The sequence below is a fragment of the Lipomyces tetrasporus genome (genome assembly GCF_029532465.1).
Source record: "Lipomyces tetrasporus strain NRRL Y-64009 chromosome Unknown POJ06scaffold_8, whole genome shotgun sequence".
Classification (NCBI taxonomy): Eukaryota; Fungi; Ascomycota; class Lipomycetes; order Lipomycetales; family Lipomycetaceae; genus Lipomyces; species Lipomyces tetrasporus.
This window is the reverse complement of record NW_026611603.1, coordinates 992,903-1,009,985: the sequence shown is the minus strand read 5'-3', so window position 1 is coordinate 1,009,985 and position 17,083 is coordinate 992,903. Positions and strand designations below refer to the sequence as shown.

Genomic DNA, 17,083 nt, shown 5'->3' with positions numbered 1-17,083 from the left:
GCAGTGCGGCTCGCCTGCACGTGTACGATAGGGAAGTTTTATCCGTTTCGGGAAAACGTATGCTTAAGCGTAGGGTCTTTTCGCGCGCGAAGACGGGAACGAGCTTATGCTTATCAAGAAAATATACAAGGTCAATCCTTAGAGACTACTGCTAGATAGTAGCAAGGTTGGCGATGACGATGTCGGTGAGAGGTAGGGTGCGTCGATACGGTCGCCGTTAGATGTGCCGGAATCGGATAACCTTCGCGGTAGCCCAAACGCCTCGAAACGTCGACGGCTGCTGCGTATATAATAATCGACGGGGACTTTTCGTGTGGTCGTCGCACATTTGTCTATCTGTACCTGCGCTCCTGACTTAATACACACGTTCACAATGCCTATGATCTTCAAGAAGGGTGCTTCGTCCGAGAAGCCACCACACATTGCCAACAACAATGCTTTCCTCGGCGACTGCTTCACGTCCGAGACCGACCCAGAACACCAGATCACGTCCGGGTTCTACAGACAGGAAGCCGGCACGCCGTTAGTGTACACGTACACCTACGTATGTCATATTGACGGGTGAACCAGTCAATTTTTTCCCGAGACTAACTAACTTATTGCAGGACGAGATGAAGGTTATCTTGGAAGGCAACTTCACGATGAAGGACGAGACCGGGTACGAGGTCACGGCCGGCCCCGGCGACACTTTTTACTTTAAGAAGGGATGCACGATCACATTCTCGTCGACTGACTATGGGTTGGCTTTCTTTGTTGGATTGAGACCTAAGGGCACTGCTTAGGCGGAGAAGAATATGACAATGACATGATGTATATTGGCAATAAAAATCATAGATAATCAAACACTGTTCATGCTGTTCAGGCAGGCTAAGCATGACGTCGTGTTGATAAAGTACAGAACTGTTCTATCAACTTGCACAGTCCATCACTCCATTGCGTTTTTAATTGTAGACAATATGACCGACGCTGAGCAACAATGCGAATCTTGAAGCCTTTCCTGGAGAAGTCCTGCCCATCCAACGACGCCGCCGAGCCCACCGGCGAATCAGAGCCAAGGCAATGAAAGTTTTCGGCACTCTACCACAAGTCCATTACTTGCATCGTGCAATCACGCCGTCACAAGACGGCACCTATACGGGAAGGAGTAATATGAACTTGACAGTTTTCAGAACCGAGAATATCGTTAACAACTGTAAAATGTACAACTTTATGTCCGAATCTCAAGTTCGCCATTGTCGCCATGTCACAACATGCACAAAGTTACGCAATCCATCTTTCTTCTGAAGTAGTTGGCGTGAGCCTTCGCTGTTCGTCAGTGAGATGACTCACGGAGTGTAGCAAATGGCCCGTTGGTATGGGCGTGAAGATCCGCACCAGTTTGGGCTGGCTCTATACTTGTCTCAACATCCAACTTTCGCCTCTCTATGAGTGCATTGGGAGTGGACAGATGCCCCTTAAGTGCAATAGAAGATGTCAACAACATGAGTGCGCCCATTATCATTGAGGTCGTTGCTAGCAGTGCACTGACGGCATAGGCGACCGGAGTGGCGAAACTCATAATTTTCAATGTCATCGAACACGATAGGCACGTCACCAACGCAGCCTGCATTGAGAGCCTTGTAATGCCAATCCGCTTATCTTCGACATAGATAGAGCGAAGGGGAATATCTTATCAGAGTCGATGTCGCTAATAAGGTAGTACACTGCCAGTCCCCATGATAAATAAAGACATATGCACCATAGTGCTCATTAAATGTAAATGGCATTCCCGCTGCCTTGTGGTTGTAGTTGTGGAGCACCGATATTCGGCAACAGGAGAGGACGATTTCTACTGTGCGGGAAAATTGTTTAACTTACAGGAAAACCGATAAAATTTGACTGCAACTTCCAACGTCACTCCGCAGACGTCTATATGACTATATCCTCTTAAACTTAGTAATACACATTACACAAAATATTCCCATTTAAAATTACATAATTTTTAACCTAAAGCAAACATGATCTAGATTCGGGTGGAAACGTGATATCGTGTGAGTTGTGATCCTGGACCTGTCGCACCGTGATAACTGCAGGCGCGTGAGCCTAATAAGATCTTGCCATTATGGGGAAGGCGACCTACGCCGCCGATCATAAATGAATGCTTCGCAGTACCACGTCCCTACCAGCGTCAAGTTAACAACTACGCTCTCCACCGATAGTTATAAGGCCGTTTTCAGCATGACAGACGGGGTCCTCGCAATGTCGACTTCAAAACCAACATTCAACCCTCTCCCTCTCCTTGCCTGGTCAGAGCCCTTGTGCATCGCCCCAGAGTCAAGGGTACGCTATTTACGAACACTGCTCTCGGATAAGTCGCAAGAATATCAGCACAAGAATATCTTGTTCCTTATACACTTGTATGAAACTGGCCAACTAAAGGAGTTGCGGCCAGGGAAAGTCACCTGGATTTTTGACGGGAAAATTGTTGATGGCATGCCCAAGGAGATCCTTAAAGGTTCAGCTGCTTGGGCCGATGTTTGTCGTATCTCTGTCTGATGTTGTTACAGATTACTTCACTTACTTGAAATTTAGCGTCTTAGTCTTCAGCTTATTCAGATAACTTAGGCACCGCAGGTAGTATCTAGCCATTAGCTATTGTGAGGGCCGGCTGTCTGACTGCCATAATTCATAGCCGCTAGCTATGCAAATGCCACAGTTAAGTGTCCTACTGGCCACAGGTTGTATGGAATATGCATGAGGTACAACGTTAGCGTACGTCTAAGCGGAATTTTCTAATCCTTCACAAGATCTTTTGCAAAGTTCCGACTCCCACCTGTCTACGGTGGTCAGCCAGATATTCTTGATGTCTCCATTGCGAATGATACTGGGTCTGATAGACAGACTATTTTCGTAACAGATTTGGCCTTTCTTGGTTACAACCCTTATACCTACACAGGACGGCTCGGTTCTACCTTTGTCTCAACAGCTGGTGGTGGCATATATCGCGAACAGATTTTCATAGAAATGCAGATAACTAGGGCAGATGGAACAACTGTTTCACCTTGGTTTGAAGAAGTTGCTGTGATCACTGCTGCCCAGCCGGGAGTTCCGCAATGTCGGCTCTCTGGAAATGCAATGCGTAACTTCCTTTATTTTGCAACTGCTCCTTGAAACAGGACTTTATATGTTGCAAAGAAGAAAAACGGCATTATATCCAAGCTTCCAGTTATCTAGATGATCTTGGTCTTGCCGTTATTATCCCCTCACTCCCAAAATGTAATCTTAGCACAATTGACTTATTTCTTATCCCGTTATGGGAGAGCATTGAAAACAATCTACCTTATACCGTCCATACTCAATCCATTAGTTACTTTCCAGTGACAATCTATTATGATTTAGTGACCGCGATTAAACTCCAACGGCACATCAGCAAAAATTATTAGTTAGGAATTAGGATGATCTGAGCGTGGATAGGACAGAATCGTAGAGACACTGTCTAGAAAGTCAGTATTCAAATTGTATTTAGTGGTAGGTAACTAGGGATAAATTATTAATAAACTGTGTTGGCCGTGAGTATGCTTGCTCAATGATCTCGAGACAAACAGCCGTTTGACTGTAAAGGCTAGGCTTAAATAGCTCACTAAGTTAGTGAGGGTTTAGTGATCCACAATAAATCTAGTCATTGTCCTGGAACTAACACTGCTTCCTGATCATGGTTATCAGAGCACGGACTAAAAAGAAGTGAGGATCTGTTTGTACGTAAATAAGTAGGGAAGCAACCTGCAATAATAAACGTACTTTTCAACAGTATCCGGTGTGTTGCTGCTCAGAGGAGCCTTGAGTTTATCTACATAAGCTCATAAGCGCTCGCTTGTTGAAACTGGACCTTGTCTTTCTCAGACTGTAATAGCGATCGCCATGCGGTTAGGGGATTTAAGGCTGTGCGGCGTGAGAACGGGCATGAGCGACGAGTCGCTGCCTCCTCGTCGTTGTTTGTAACTTACGCTTGTTGGGGTTTTGTTCTTTGGGTTTTCCTTTTCCTTGAGTGTGTTTTGTGCGAGGGTTTGATGGAGTTTTACGTTGTTAGGTTGTTCCTTGTTCCTTCCTTGTGTGTGTGTGTGTCGTGCCGTGGGCTCATTAGGGGTTGTTTCCTTGTGGTTTTACTTTGTTCTATAGTTTTCTTCGGGAGCCGGTCCTGTAACCTAAATAGGCACAAGCGTAGCCACCGGCTTCCTAAGTTCGAAGTCTTGTATTTTTGAAATATAGTTTTGTACATATAGTTTTGTACATTCAAGTCTTGTCCCGTCCAGTCCGTCCTCGTTAGACCGGCACGCCTCTCTTCTGTCGCAATCTATTCACCAAGGCGGAGCTGTAAGGATCTGGGGTCGTACAGATCCGGAACTACTAATTCGGACGACTGAAATTTAAAGATAGGGTGTTTTAGAATATATTATTCGATGGGCGGAGGAGCTAGAACTGTCTCGTTTTATACCCGTCTCGCCCAGCTGTTGCCATCGGCGTTCATGTACAACAATCAATACCAACATTATTATGTATACATGTCAACTAGAAGACAAGTTCTTTTCCCTTGGTCTGGCGGCGAGGACAAACCCTTCCTTTATATACTCCGCCAAACCTGTTACCGATCATGTACTGGTAGCGGGGACAAACAAGGCAAGCACAAACAATATTACAACTAGAATCTGAGGTCCTGTGAAATTGATGCCGAAAATGGCCCAGAAACGGCCGCCTTTCCACCCGTAACTTCGGACGGCCAGCCGCCGCTTGACCGCCCACCGCCCTATACCACCACTATTCTGCACCCGCCCAGCACTGTTAGTCATCCTCCGGTCCTGATGTTGATCGACTGACTATTGGCAATCCGAGCCTCAATCTGGCAGGATGATAGAACCTGATCTTTTCCAGAAGCTGAATCGTTAGTTATACCCATTGTTTTGTCGAATAGAGTAATGTTGCGCATACCCTTCAGGGGATGTAGTCGGCTCGTAGATGCGGAGATTGAGAAAATGGGCTGATGGTCCACAATTTCCCAGTATATCCGCTCACGAAACTTCGGGCTCGGAATTAAGCCGGTTCCGGACACGCCATTCACTGGCAACGAAGTGAGCAACGGATCCTCTCTCGTCTTCAGATATAGTATTTACTGTGAGAAGGATTGAGCCCCCCTCCACAACAGCTGGACGCCGCAGTGCCTGACTTGTTCCTGCAGACGCAACATCGTCTCGGTACCAATATTTTATGACCGATTGAGACCCAGAATGACTGTTCTAGGAGGGTGGCAGTACTTGAAGTGGTATCATATGACGAGTGGTTTCTTGTGTCGCCTTTGCTCTTCGGTCGACCTTTGCAAGTCTGATTTCCTCTTGAGAGGATCTGCTTAGGTCAGGGGTATGCACAAGACGGAACATATCCCAACAGATCCGTCACAGACGGCCCCGCCTCCTGTGAACCTTGTCATGGGTCCGCAAAAGATCCAAGTTTCCTACTGGGTGTCATCGGAGACCTGGATTAGTGCTGGTTGGTTGTTTGACCGCAGGAGGAAGGACTCTATAGTAGGGACATATTGGTCCATCGTCATTGTTTATAAATGTGAGTGGCCGAAGGCTTCTCCTGACCCCCACTTTTGGGTACGCAAATCAACCCATGAATCAGGGGTATGATGGGCGTCAGAGGTGGTCGGGGCGGCGCCCAGTATGAGGAGCGAGAGGGTCCCCTAATTGTGGGGTGCGAGCCCAAAACATAGCGGAAAGCGGGTCTGCGAGCCTGTTCAAAGTCATCGAGCGGGCAGAAAGGCGCCGCAGGCTATCTGCCACGCAGCCTCGATAAGGCTATTCCATGCTTGGGGGCTACTCGCAGTTTCTCGGGACGAAAATGGTGTCGCGGCGCGTCAGGGTTAGCCGGGGAAGATCGATTGAATATGCTCTCGTGCCGGTCCGCATAACGGTCCATAAAGGATACAGCATGGGTTTGTGTTGTGCGACACTGGGGTAGGGAGCCCTCAATTCATTGAGCCTGAGAGGACATCAAACCAGGCCAAGCATATGTATTCTGTCAGAAATCCGCAGGAGGTCTAAGACTAGAGTCACAGATCTTAGGTGGTTATGAGCACGATGTCTTGGGGAAAATAACATAGAACAGAGAACAAACGACTAGTGATATGAGACTATGTACCTATGCTCAGTGTCCGGACCGCCGACTGGCATCCCCTTCGATCTGAGGGCCCGCACAGCCGCTGCAATCCTAGAAAGCAGGGTTTCTCCGGATTCCACCCAATAGTTTCACGTGCGTCAAGAGCACAGGAAATCAAACGCTAGTCGTGGTACAAATCTGTGGAAACAGCAAAACTAACTTCAAAAGGCAATTCACAGGTCCGCCGTTTACAGCTCAGAAAATTCAATGATTACAACAAGTTACGTCAGTATCAGACTACACTACAAAATTTCATTAGACTAGCTCTCATTTAGGGTAAGACGATAAATCAAAGACAGATTGATTTTACCAAGGATTAAAAAATAAGATTAAAGATGAAATTATTAAAATAATATAATAAGTTAGGTGTATTCATTTAAACTAATATTAAGGATATTGAAGAATTAAAAAAAGGAGAAAGTAAAATAAGAAATAAAATAACAGAAAATTTAAAAGCTTTTAATACCTAAGTTATGTTATAATCTTCAAGTAATTTGCCTTTTCTTAGATAACTTTTAAATAATTAATATGTATTTCTTTTAATATCTTTTCTATTGTATAAACCACTCAAGAAAAGATATTAAAAGAAATACATATTAATTATTTAAAAGTTATCTAAGACAAGGCAAATTACACTTTTCACGCACTGTACATTTGTTCTCGTGCATCTATCAACCCTTGACCATCAACTTGGGCCCTGCCTTCATGATGCGAACGGCAATGAGGATAAATCCAGCGGCAGCAATTGCAACACCTCCATAGACCCAAAGGCCAGTCCAGTTGAGGGGCTCTGTCGTTCCAAGAATGGCACCAGCACTTGGTCCACCAATCAACAAGCCCAAACCAGCAATCGCAAATCCCTGCCCGATACGTGTACCGATCAGAGCCTTGTTCTTCGTAAGCATGGCAAAGCAAACAGGCGGCAACGCAACGATGACACCGCTGAAAAAGCCTGTGACGACTGCCTCAACAACCATTCCCGCCGTATTGGTCACACCGAGCATACAGAAGACTGTGATGCTCAAGATCAGCGCCATCGGCACAAACGTATTGAACACGCCAATTTGATCAGACACCGCGTTGGGCGCAATTCGCCCGAAAATCGACGCAGCGTTAAACATAGCGACCATGTAAAATCCCAGCGAGCTGTTGGTGAAGCCCTTATTGATCGGGTAGTAGGAGATGTAGAAGATAAGCACTGAATTGCCAATAAACACAATCAGGACGGCCAATGCAAAGGTAATGTAGGGCGCATCTGTAAATGCCGACCAGTCGATCAAAGCGCGAGGCTTTGGTGGTTTGATGCGCTGCTTCATCACAATCACTGGGATAATAAAGGTCCCGAGAGCGATGAAGGCTACGGTTCGTACAGCCCAAGGAAAGCCGATCGGTCCGATGAGTCGATAGAGCACGATAGGGTAGATGACGCCACCTAGCGATGAACCAGAAGATGCGATACCAACTGCCAGGCCAATGTGCGAGCTGAACCATGTCGGAAGTAGCGAAACAGTGGGCGTGAAAAGTAAACCACTACCAATACCAACGCAGATAGCCTGTGCCAGCAGCGCCTGCCAGTATTCGTGACATAGGGAGAGCATCATGTAACCAAAAACGACCATAAAGCTACCAGTAAGAAGGAGTAGGCGGAGGTAGCCTCGGTCGTAGATAGGTCCAGCAACGATGCCGGTCAGCTGAAGTAGGAAGCACTGGATGGAGCCGATCCAGGAGATATTGGAGGAAGACTCGGTAAAAAGTGCGCCCGACTCGTAGTAGGTTTGGAACACCGCAAATGTGTTGATCAACCCCCAGGTGTTGAAGAAGATCATGAAGCCTCCAGCAACCTGAAGCCATGCCGTGAGTCCGCCATTAGAAGGAGGCGGAGGTCCTGCCGGCTTTACGACTTCAGGCTTGGGAGTAACAAGGTTGCTGATCTTACTGTCATTGTTACTGCTGGACGATGCCGTCTCTTTCCTCTCATTGGCTTCGATTTTTTTTATTGGGTCAGAAGCCATTTCGTTCGATATTGCAGTAGAAGGACCAGTTAACTAAGTCGACCGCAGATAACTGGTGAAGTAGTGTCGCCAATAAATCGACTCTGAAGATTGTTTCGACAGACATATCGAAGAAGAAAGATTGCGATTTTATGAAAAGAAGACAAGTCTAAGGGGCAGGTGCAGGTAAGTTGGTCCGCCGAATCGGCCACCAGATCTGAAGCTGACAAATTCAGGCTACCAGTTTCGCCCGTGACGGCGGAAGAAGACGTCGTCTCAGCCCCTCGAAACTCAAAGAATCACTTCACAATAATTCACCACGGTTCTCTCCGCCGTGTCGGAGCGCTACATAACTACACAGACATTCCTCACCAGTACGGCCTATCATGATCTACGATTGGGCACGGAGAACCCGCGATGGTAACGCCGAACCCAGAACTATTAGGTAATCAAAGAAAGGTTCGCAAGGGGACGCGGTCTTGCTGGGAATGCAAACGACGGAAGATCAGGTGCATCTTTCCAGCGTCGGGAGAGGCCACATGTGTCTGTTGTCAGCGCCGACGGGTACCCTGCATCGGTCAGGAGATACCAGAGTCTTTGGCTCTGGCCAGAAAGGGTAACCGCGGTCTCGGTGATCGCATCGCAAGAGTTGAAGATGCGATGAAGGACTTGCTTGCTAGCAAAGACATTGGAATTGCGAGCCAGATCGAAGAAGAGTCACAGCAAAAGGGACAGTGTCCACACTCTGATGCTCTCAGAGCTTATGCCTCAGACCTAACGACCTCGTCAGTCCGAGCTCTTCCCACGCCTGCAGAAGTGAGTGGAACACGACCACCCGTTGCTACACGAGCTGTTCTCTGACCGTTACTTAGACTCTTCAAGAATACTCTCTACATTCAGCACTGCTCGCCTCAGACTCGCCAGCTGTGTCAGATCGAGCTGAGGCTGAAACCACAGCCTTTCATCCCTTATGGGCAGCCTTTCCAGCCGACGACGACGTCAGGATTCTGCTTCAGGAGAGCTTGAGAACATCACGTTACACCTGCTTGGTCAACACCAAGCCGCATGGCAAATTGACCCACGAGACGCTCGGGGCGCCGTACCTTTCAGCGAAATGTCGTGGTCCCAACACTCATCCCGTCATTCTCGCCAAGCGTATGCTCATTTTTGCCATCACTCTACAGGCTCCATGTGAAGAATTTCTCAGCCTCTCGGAGCCACCAAGTGTACTCAGCCGCCGCTTGGTCACGGCTGCTGTGACATGGTTGACGACCCAGGAGGAGACGCACGGCTCTGTCGAGAGTCTGATTTGCATCATTCTCGAGGCTGTCTTTGAAACTAACTCTGGCAATCTTCGTAAGGCATGGGTTATCTATCGCAGGGCAATGACGATTGCACAAACCATGGGCCTCCACCGCTCACCTATGCCTCCACTAAAACGCATCGACCCTGCGCTTGATGCTGACCCAGAGTTTATGTGGTTCCGCATTGTCTATATGGACCGTTATCTCAGTTTACTGCTCGGTCTACCCCAGGGCACAACTGATAAGAGCATAGGGGCTTTATCGGTTTTACAGCATGAACCACCACTAGGGCAATTCGAGCGACAACTCACCGTCATAGCATCGTGCATACTAGAACGTGATGACCGTGCCTTTACTACGAGCGAGATCGTTACAACCCAGTCTATTGATGCAGAGCTACTGAGAGTGTCTAAGAAGATGCCGGCAAGCTTTTGGCGTCCGGCGAATTTCCAGAACGTGATGGCAGGATCGCCCGACTACCTCTTGGAGGCAGTACGGCTGGCAGCCCAGGTCTACTACTACGGCTTGTTGATTCAGCTCCATCTACCATATATGATGCACGGAATTAGTAATGATACCGAGCATGAATACTCTAAGATCACATGCGTCAACGCGAGTCGGGAGATTATAACACGCTTCATCGCTCACCGAAGCTTTCAACCTAAGTCGTCCTGCTCACGACCGGTAGACTATTTTGCCCTTTTAGCTGCGATGACACTTTCACTTGCTCACCTCGATGCTCATTATCATCGGAATGCAACTAACTTCCTGGCCCATCAGCGTCTTAGCGATCGTGCTATGCTGGATCAAGCCTTGGAGAGAATGGACGTGATGAGAGACGATAACAAGGACGTCGTCATGGAAGACAGTGGTAAATTGATCCGACAATTACTCGAAATCGAGGCGGATGCAGCCAATGGAAGCAGCTACACCGCCAGCATCGTCAGAAGAGACGAAGACGATGAACAGGACTCTGCAGGGAAGGGATGCGGAGAGCTGCGTTTGCTCATCCCATACCTCGGCACCATCAAGATCACTCGTCAGGGACCTATCTCTCGAGAACCCTTGCAAGAGAGCGCAGCATCTCGGCCATATCAGACTCCTCAGACCGAGGTTCCGCAAGTGGAGTCAACGCATGCTACACTCAATGACGCATGTGCGTCCGTACCTCATGCATCGCCTACGGATGTCCGGCAGCCACTGACCCATCTGCACGGCGTGACTCAAAACTCACCGTTTTTGGGAGATCTCCTGGCACCGGGACAGCTGAACCGGCAGCTGCAAACATCCAGGGAAGAACAGCAGTGTGTGCTACAATACCGCTCGGGCTTGGGTGAAGACGATACCACCCTGCAATCGCACTTGGACCTTCCCGCCATCGCGGCCGGCGTCCATGACTGGGCTTTCCAGGGCGCCGACGTGGCCATCTTTGATAGCCTGATGAGAGGCTGTTCTGGTCTAGACAAGTGAGACCAATGGTTGGAATTCTCACTGAAAACGGCTAGTGCTAGTTTTTTATGCAATTTTCTTGTCAATGTGATGACTACGTCCTTCTGCTGTTGAATTTCAGCCAGTCACATGAGTTCATTTTTAAATGGCGATGTTTTGAGTGCTTGGAACCTTGATCCCCGCGGATAAGATCAAGTCAGGTCTACATAGCTACAGGACAGTTATCAAGTGACGGCCATGCATAAAAGAATTGAATCTGTGAATCCACACGCGTCTTGCGGCCATTTGCTGCACACATTTTGTTGATTAAAGGTGGTCTCAATGCTGAGAAATGTCGTATCATTGGGTAACTAGACACTAGAAGAACTGGGACGAGCTTCTGAAGACCCCTGGGAGGAGTTCCTTCCTCCCTGGGCTTAGCACAACGCCAGGCGTTGGACGTTACAGTCCTTCCTAAGTCTCAGATTCTTCTTTACGATAGCACAATACTATGACGATACCAAACTCCAATCCCAATTGCTCACAACCCCGCTTTTACAAACTTCGGCTGAGACAAGATCATTACCCTATCAGTGTGGGCTCATTCTGTCGATGATACGCCCGTCATGTCGAGTACATGGTTTAGAAAATAGAGTTTTATCAATAGAGTTCGACAACTTCCACATGGCTTTGACTCATCGCAAGATCAGCACCTGGGCCCACGCGTCCGAGCCTCTGAATAGCTTAGTGTTTTGAACCACGTTGCTCAAGCTTCGTCCTATTTCCGAAGATGGCGCTTTTAAGCACTGATGAGCGAAATCGGTATACCTGCCACAGCATTTCGGTCTGGTAGAAAGAAGTGTGCTTTCAAGAGGTCGTTGGCTTGTTGCAAGATATCCCTAAACAAGTGTTTGCGAGAGTCAACCAGGTCCAAACCATAGCCGACGACCGCGTCAGAGGCGATTCGTAAGCTGTCCACGCGATAGTCCGTGTCGTCAATTGCTAGCTGGAATAGACTTACTCTTCATCTGAAAGACAGGACGGCAGTAGTAGAAGTATTCCATAGCCAAGGCGCTGAATGAACTGTGCCCATTTCTTGCCACTCTTTCTTCACGTCTGTATTTTTGCTGCTCTTCGCTTGGCATCGTCTCTGTCGTCCGAGGGACGAGGCGTTGGCGTTCCCCCAAGCTGCACATCTTGAGAGAAGATCAAATCGGCAAAGCGATGTTGCACGACCGACTTACTACCACCTTTTGGTAGCATCGAGCAGCCCTGCACTCGTTGATTGTCATACCACGAGAGAAAGACCTCATGATGCTCTTGGGCAAGCGTGTATGCGTGGTAGAAGTGGGCTAGTGCGATTCTTTTCCGGATCCGCGAGTTTTGCTCCACGAATATGCTGCTTTCGATTGCCAGTCCCAAGTTGGTGACCAACTGCAAGAAATGCAGTCCATCGGTCATTTTTGACGCACTCGGAAAGTGTGAAATCTTTGGCAGTTCAATCGGACAGGCAGGTAGTTGAAGTTGCGTGGCAAATTCTGCAACCTGTATGCTAGCTTCCCCTTGCCGACCGGCAGCAACTTTTTGGCCAGTTTGGAACCATCTTTCACATCAGCGAATGAAGTACGTCGAGGCCATGGGGATGGAGTTTGATGAACGATGCTTTCGGCGGGAGCGTCCTGTATAGGTGGTGCACATCTGTCGGGCACGGCTTGCCATATCTCACGCGTTTCTGGTATGGGAAAGTTTCCACCCACACTAGATGCGTATGGACTCGATGGCGCGCTTGCAGGTTCACTGCCTGCAGACGAGTACACGAGAAAACCTGAGTCATTCACAACAGCGGCCGGTGTCGTGTCTCTCGTGATGGCACTGTCCAGAGACTTGAGTTTGGCGATGAGCTTACGATTTTGCTCTCTGACCTGATCCAGCCGTAGAGGTGTATAGAGAGGGATTTTCGATATTACCCGGTCAACAGACTTGTGAAGTTCTGTGTATATGTGCTCAATATCGTCCCAACATTCAGCATGCACAGGAGTAGGCTGAGCTGACGGTCGCGATTCGACGAACGTTACCCCCGTCCACAGGTCAGAGCTGTATTGAATGTCGTCGTTATGATAGCCCAATAGCTGTGCAGGGAAGAAGTTTTCGAAACCAGTGTCTGTCATGCCTGTCATGACTGTCATTTGTCGAGGTCATGTCTACATTGAAAAAGACCAAATAAGACCTTTGGTCAGTATTTAGGTCTGATCATATAGCTATGAATTGCCATCAAATTTCAATATTATCATATGTCTTTCAGCATAAGCATCCACCGCTCATCATGTGTTTATCCATTCCACGAGCGTGAATGGCGGACAGAGAGTGCTACATTTTATATCATATATAGCATAATTTCTATGCAGCATTATTTCTTTTCCTTTTTCTGAGGTTCCAACTAAATACTTAGCGCTTATCGCATCAATACTGTAACTGACCCCAGAATGTGTGTAAGGGCCGGTTATACCGTGCCGAGGAGAAAATAGCCAAGTTTCGAAGATGATGGATGACTGACACATATTAATGTTTTAGCCCATTCAGAAAATGACCTGTCCTTGTCTATCTAATGCAACGAGTTGACCGTAGCTCTTATTCAGGCCCGCCTTACAACTCAACCTCATACCGAACTAGGTGGGGGGAAGACAATCAATCATTGCCTGTCTTTTCTTAATGGTGTACTTGTGGTTGTTGTGTTGGTGTTGGTGTTGATGTTAGGCTACGGGCGATTATCCGTTATTGGCTGTGTCCACGAGCACTTGCATTGGCCTAGTTTTACCTCAACGCCATTTACACCCCAATGCCACGTTTCTCGTACATGCACAAGATGGACGGCTAGCTCATATTAATTTATTATACTTTGAGCACACAAAGCTTGCCTATCCTTATCTATTTAGTAAGTTATATCTGTTTATAGCCTAGTATACTATGTATAAGTTATTGATTCCAAGTCTCCAAAGGGTCAAGCCAGTCTTACCTCTGATCCATTCAGTAGTAGGTGTCCGTAGTCAATTTCTGGCTGTCTGCATCAATTTTCAATTAAAGCTATGCCGAGAGCCCCCAAATAGCTCTGCAAGTTACCTGGCTCAAGATCGCCGGAGATATTGCTTACAATGCGCAATTAAGTCCATATCGGGCATTTATTTCACATCTCGGAGCATTTCATGTGGTGGAAAAGCTCCGCGGTAGTGTTCGCCAAATGATGTTGCTCATGCAGCATCTTTGGCGTCAATAAATTAGACAGGGGTATGTTAGGGCTTTAAGCCGAACCGGATTTTGCGATTTAGTTAACTTAAGTCATTTTATAATTATCTACTATAACTAAGGGTCAGCAGAATAACTTACTTCAAGATATACATATCATAAAAGGATCTCTTCTATCTAAATTATAACTTATTAATTAATCTTTATTACACTATCCCAATTTAAGCCTTTTTATTGTTTATTTTTGAAACGTGATTCAATCTACCTCAATGTCCCTTGACATAACCAGTTTGCAAGTTAAATAGACCCAGGTCCATAACAAAAAAACTATCGTCTTAACCTCAGGAAATATTAAAAGATAAGTATTATTAACAAGAACAAGGTCAATTACTTAAAAAAGTATTACTCTTAAAAAAGAATTGACAATAGCAGGAAATATTATAATATTAATATTAAATACAATTAATAAAACGGCACAACTAATTATCACTTAAGTTATATAATACTTAATAAAATAAATCACTCAACTTAAAACAAGTCAAAATTAAAGAAATAAACAGAAGCTTAAGGTCAATAAATTGATTCTATTTAAGGAAGAACAATAATAATTAAAATTATTCTTTATATAAATACAACTTTATTTCTTATCAAATTCAAGACTCATCTCAAAAAAGTCAGACAAAATTTTAGCCATTTCTATATTCCTAAAAAAAGATGCATTGGATTAGTTTAAACCTTATATATAGGTATAATTCAAAGAATATAAGGACAAAAAAAGTGATAAAATCACCAAATCATTCAAAAGTTATATATTATTTATAAGAAAGATCAAATCCACATTCAGAAAAATTGATGAAAGGAACTTTACAATGTAAAACAAACACAATACAAACACAACACAAGACAATATCAACACCAGACAATACCAACACAACAACACAACACAACACAATCACAATCTATGTTTGTTCCGTCACAATACATTTCAGAATACACATCGCAATGCCGAGATGACAGTGCAACGCACACACCGACCATGAGATGGCTGCCCGCAAACTTTCGTAAGCCTGCGAAATATCGACCTCCTTGGTGGAGCCACGACAATGGCAATATTCCTTGGTGCCATCGTACCACAGTTGAGGATACCTATCGCTCCAGTTAGCAAAGCATGAGCAATGACCATTACATACTTGGACTCCTCATTTTCGAGGATCTCTTGCACTCGTTCGTGAGCACTATGACCTGCATGAGAGAACTTATGACACTCGTAGAGCGAGGTCATGCGTAGATAAGAGACTCATGACCTACCTGGGAGTGAGGTCGACCACCTACTCCAACAAGGTTGGACATTTGACTAATTATGAGCAAAATGAGTAATCAAATGATCCGCTGCCTGCAGACGGTGTCAGGTCATCCTCATAGTAATAATCTCTGATGGAATAAATGGCGATGTGGTTGGAAGAAGAACGGACTACTGTGAAGGGGGTGGAGAATCACAGTCTAATTCCTGTGTCTCCGAGGGAATTAGAAGATCTTATAGACTGTTCTAGTGTGGTCAGAAAGTGCGCATCCAGCTGATCCCAGAGTGGGAAACTACCGAGCTGAAAAGGTAACCCCTGCACTTGATGACACTATTTGTGCTAATCTGAGCAGTTTTCAGTCAGCACTAAGCCGAATCGGCAAGCGAGACTGATTCCTCGCTGGTGCTGTACAATGTCTCTTCTTCGGTATCCCTGTAAGGGAATGTGCAGCAAAATTATCGAAGAAGGGGTTGTCGGAGATCGCAGAGATGGTTGGTTAGGCAATTGTTACGTCTCCAAGAGGGATTGACTAAGGACTATTTATGTACCAGCTCAAGACCTGATACCCCTCTCTTCTGACTGACAGTATTTTCTCTGTAGCTAATCTTTAAGAAGTAAAGATTTGCACGTACTATTGAATATAATAGTACGTAAGAAAATACAGTCATTGACTACTCTCTAGAGTAGGGACCTACTAGCCTACGGCTCTATTGCAGAATATGATAAGCATCATATATCATATTCCTTCCTCATTGCCCCGCACGGCATCACTGTGCTGGTGCTCTCTAGCAAATCATCTTGATCATCTTGATCATCGCGTACAGGCCGTCGTCGCCTGAGGAACGATGGTGCGGTAAATGTGGACCTGAGTCAGGGGTACACTAAACTCTAATAAGGATAGTCGACTATCACTTGAACCCGCACTCACTAAGTGAGATCCAGCCCGTCGGCTCACCATCACTAGTGTCAAGTATCATGACGTACAGAACTCCATGAGTAACTATCGTTTGCCTTGTGCAAACTAGGGCTGCTCCGAATATTCGCATTTTGCGAATATTATTCGGCGAATAATTATTCGCACCATTTTGCGTTGCGAATAACGAATAACGAATATTATTCGCAGAATGTCCGAGCAACGAATAAAATTGCGAATATTATTCGCCGAATATTCGTTATTCGCATATTTATTCGCAACCCCTGAAACCTTAAAGTGCTCATAGTTTATTACGGTTCCAACACAAGAAGAAGCAAAGGCATTAAGGCACAAAACGACAAGCAAATGAATGGTGGAGGCATAAACCGCAAAACGAAAGAGGCAAACCACAAAACGCAAGACTGACGCACTGAATATGTACGTGGTAAAAGCAACCTCTCACTAGGTCACAGAGCAAGAAAAGTGCGCAGCTCGTTATCAATTCTCCTTCCATCACATTGAGCTGGAAGGCTGTAAGAGGCCATATTGGCTCTTGAAACTGTGAATTAAATTTATTAGGGGGCATCCCCTGAGCACGTGATTAGATGCGAATATTCGGCGAATAACGAATGGATGCGAATATTCGGCGAAATAAATTATGAATATTATTCGCACTGCTCAGGATTTGCGAATAAAATTGCGAATATTATTCGCAGC

At 46.1% G+C, this 17,083-nt stretch overlaps 6 protein-coding genes across 6 annotated transcripts; 3 read left to right on the top strand and 3 right to left on the bottom strand.

Annotated features, from left to right (window-relative positions):
- Positions 1–266: 266 nt before the first annotated feature.
- POJ06DRAFT_143866 (RmlC-like cupin domain-containing protein) lies at positions 267–921 on the top strand. Its single transcript, XM_056184566.1, has 2 exons — positions 267–544; positions 606–921. Exons 1-2 carry the CDS (start codon positions 374–376, stop codon positions 780–782), a joined length of 348 nt encoding a protein of 115 aa, XP_056042336.1. The 5' UTR covers positions 267–373; the 3' UTR covers positions 783–921.
- Positions 922–2,298: 1,377 nt separating this feature from the next.
- Positions 2,299–3,270, top strand: POJ06DRAFT_258257 (uncharacterized protein). Its single transcript, XM_056188249.1, has 2 exons — positions 2,299–2,738; positions 2,787–3,270. The coding sequence occupies exons 1-2, from the start codon at positions 2,734–2,736 to the stop codon at positions 3,148–3,150; spliced, it is 369 nt and encodes a 122-aa protein (XP_056042335.1). The 5' UTR covers positions 2,299–2,733; the 3' UTR covers positions 3,151–3,270.
- A 3,284-nt stretch (positions 3,271–6,554) lies between these two features.
- Positions 6,555–8,491, bottom strand: POJ06DRAFT_258253 (major facilitator superfamily domain-containing protein). The gene is made up of 2 exons (XM_056188248.1): positions 8,417–8,491; positions 6,555–8,366 (listed from the first exon to the last, which is right to left on the bottom strand). The coding sequence occupies exon 2, from the start codon at positions 8,199–8,201 to the stop codon at positions 6,861–6,863; it is 1,341 nt and encodes a 446-aa protein (XP_056042334.1). The 5' UTR covers positions 8,202–8,366; positions 8,417–8,491; the 3' UTR covers positions 6,555–6,860.
- A 106-nt stretch (positions 8,492–8,597) lies between these two features.
- Positions 8,598–10,954, top strand: POJ06DRAFT_269955 (uncharacterized protein; the record flags this gene model as incomplete). The annotated part of the gene is made up of 2 exons (XM_056189411.1): positions 8,598–8,996; positions 9,053–10,954. 2 exons carry the CDS (start codon positions 8,598–8,600, stop codon positions 10,952–10,954), a joined length of 2,301 nt encoding a protein of 766 aa, XP_056042333.1.
- Positions 10,955–12,022: 1,068 nt separating this feature from the next.
- On the bottom strand, positions 12,023–13,089 carry POJ06DRAFT_277277 (uncharacterized protein; the record flags this gene model as incomplete). The annotated part of the gene is made up of 2 exons (XM_056189708.1): positions 12,023–12,346; positions 12,385–13,089. 2 exons carry the CDS (start codon positions 13,087–13,089, stop codon positions 12,023–12,025), a joined length of 1,029 nt encoding a protein of 342 aa, XP_056042332.1.
- A 2,022-nt stretch (positions 13,090–15,111) lies between these two features.
- On the bottom strand, positions 15,112–15,434 carry POJ06DRAFT_269953 (uncharacterized protein; the record flags this gene model as incomplete). The annotated part of the gene is made up of 2 exons (XM_056189410.1): positions 15,112–15,298; positions 15,343–15,434. 2 exons carry the CDS (start codon positions 15,432–15,434, stop codon positions 15,112–15,114), a joined length of 279 nt encoding a protein of 92 aa, XP_056042331.1.
- Positions 15,435–17,083: the final 1,649 nt, after the last annotated feature.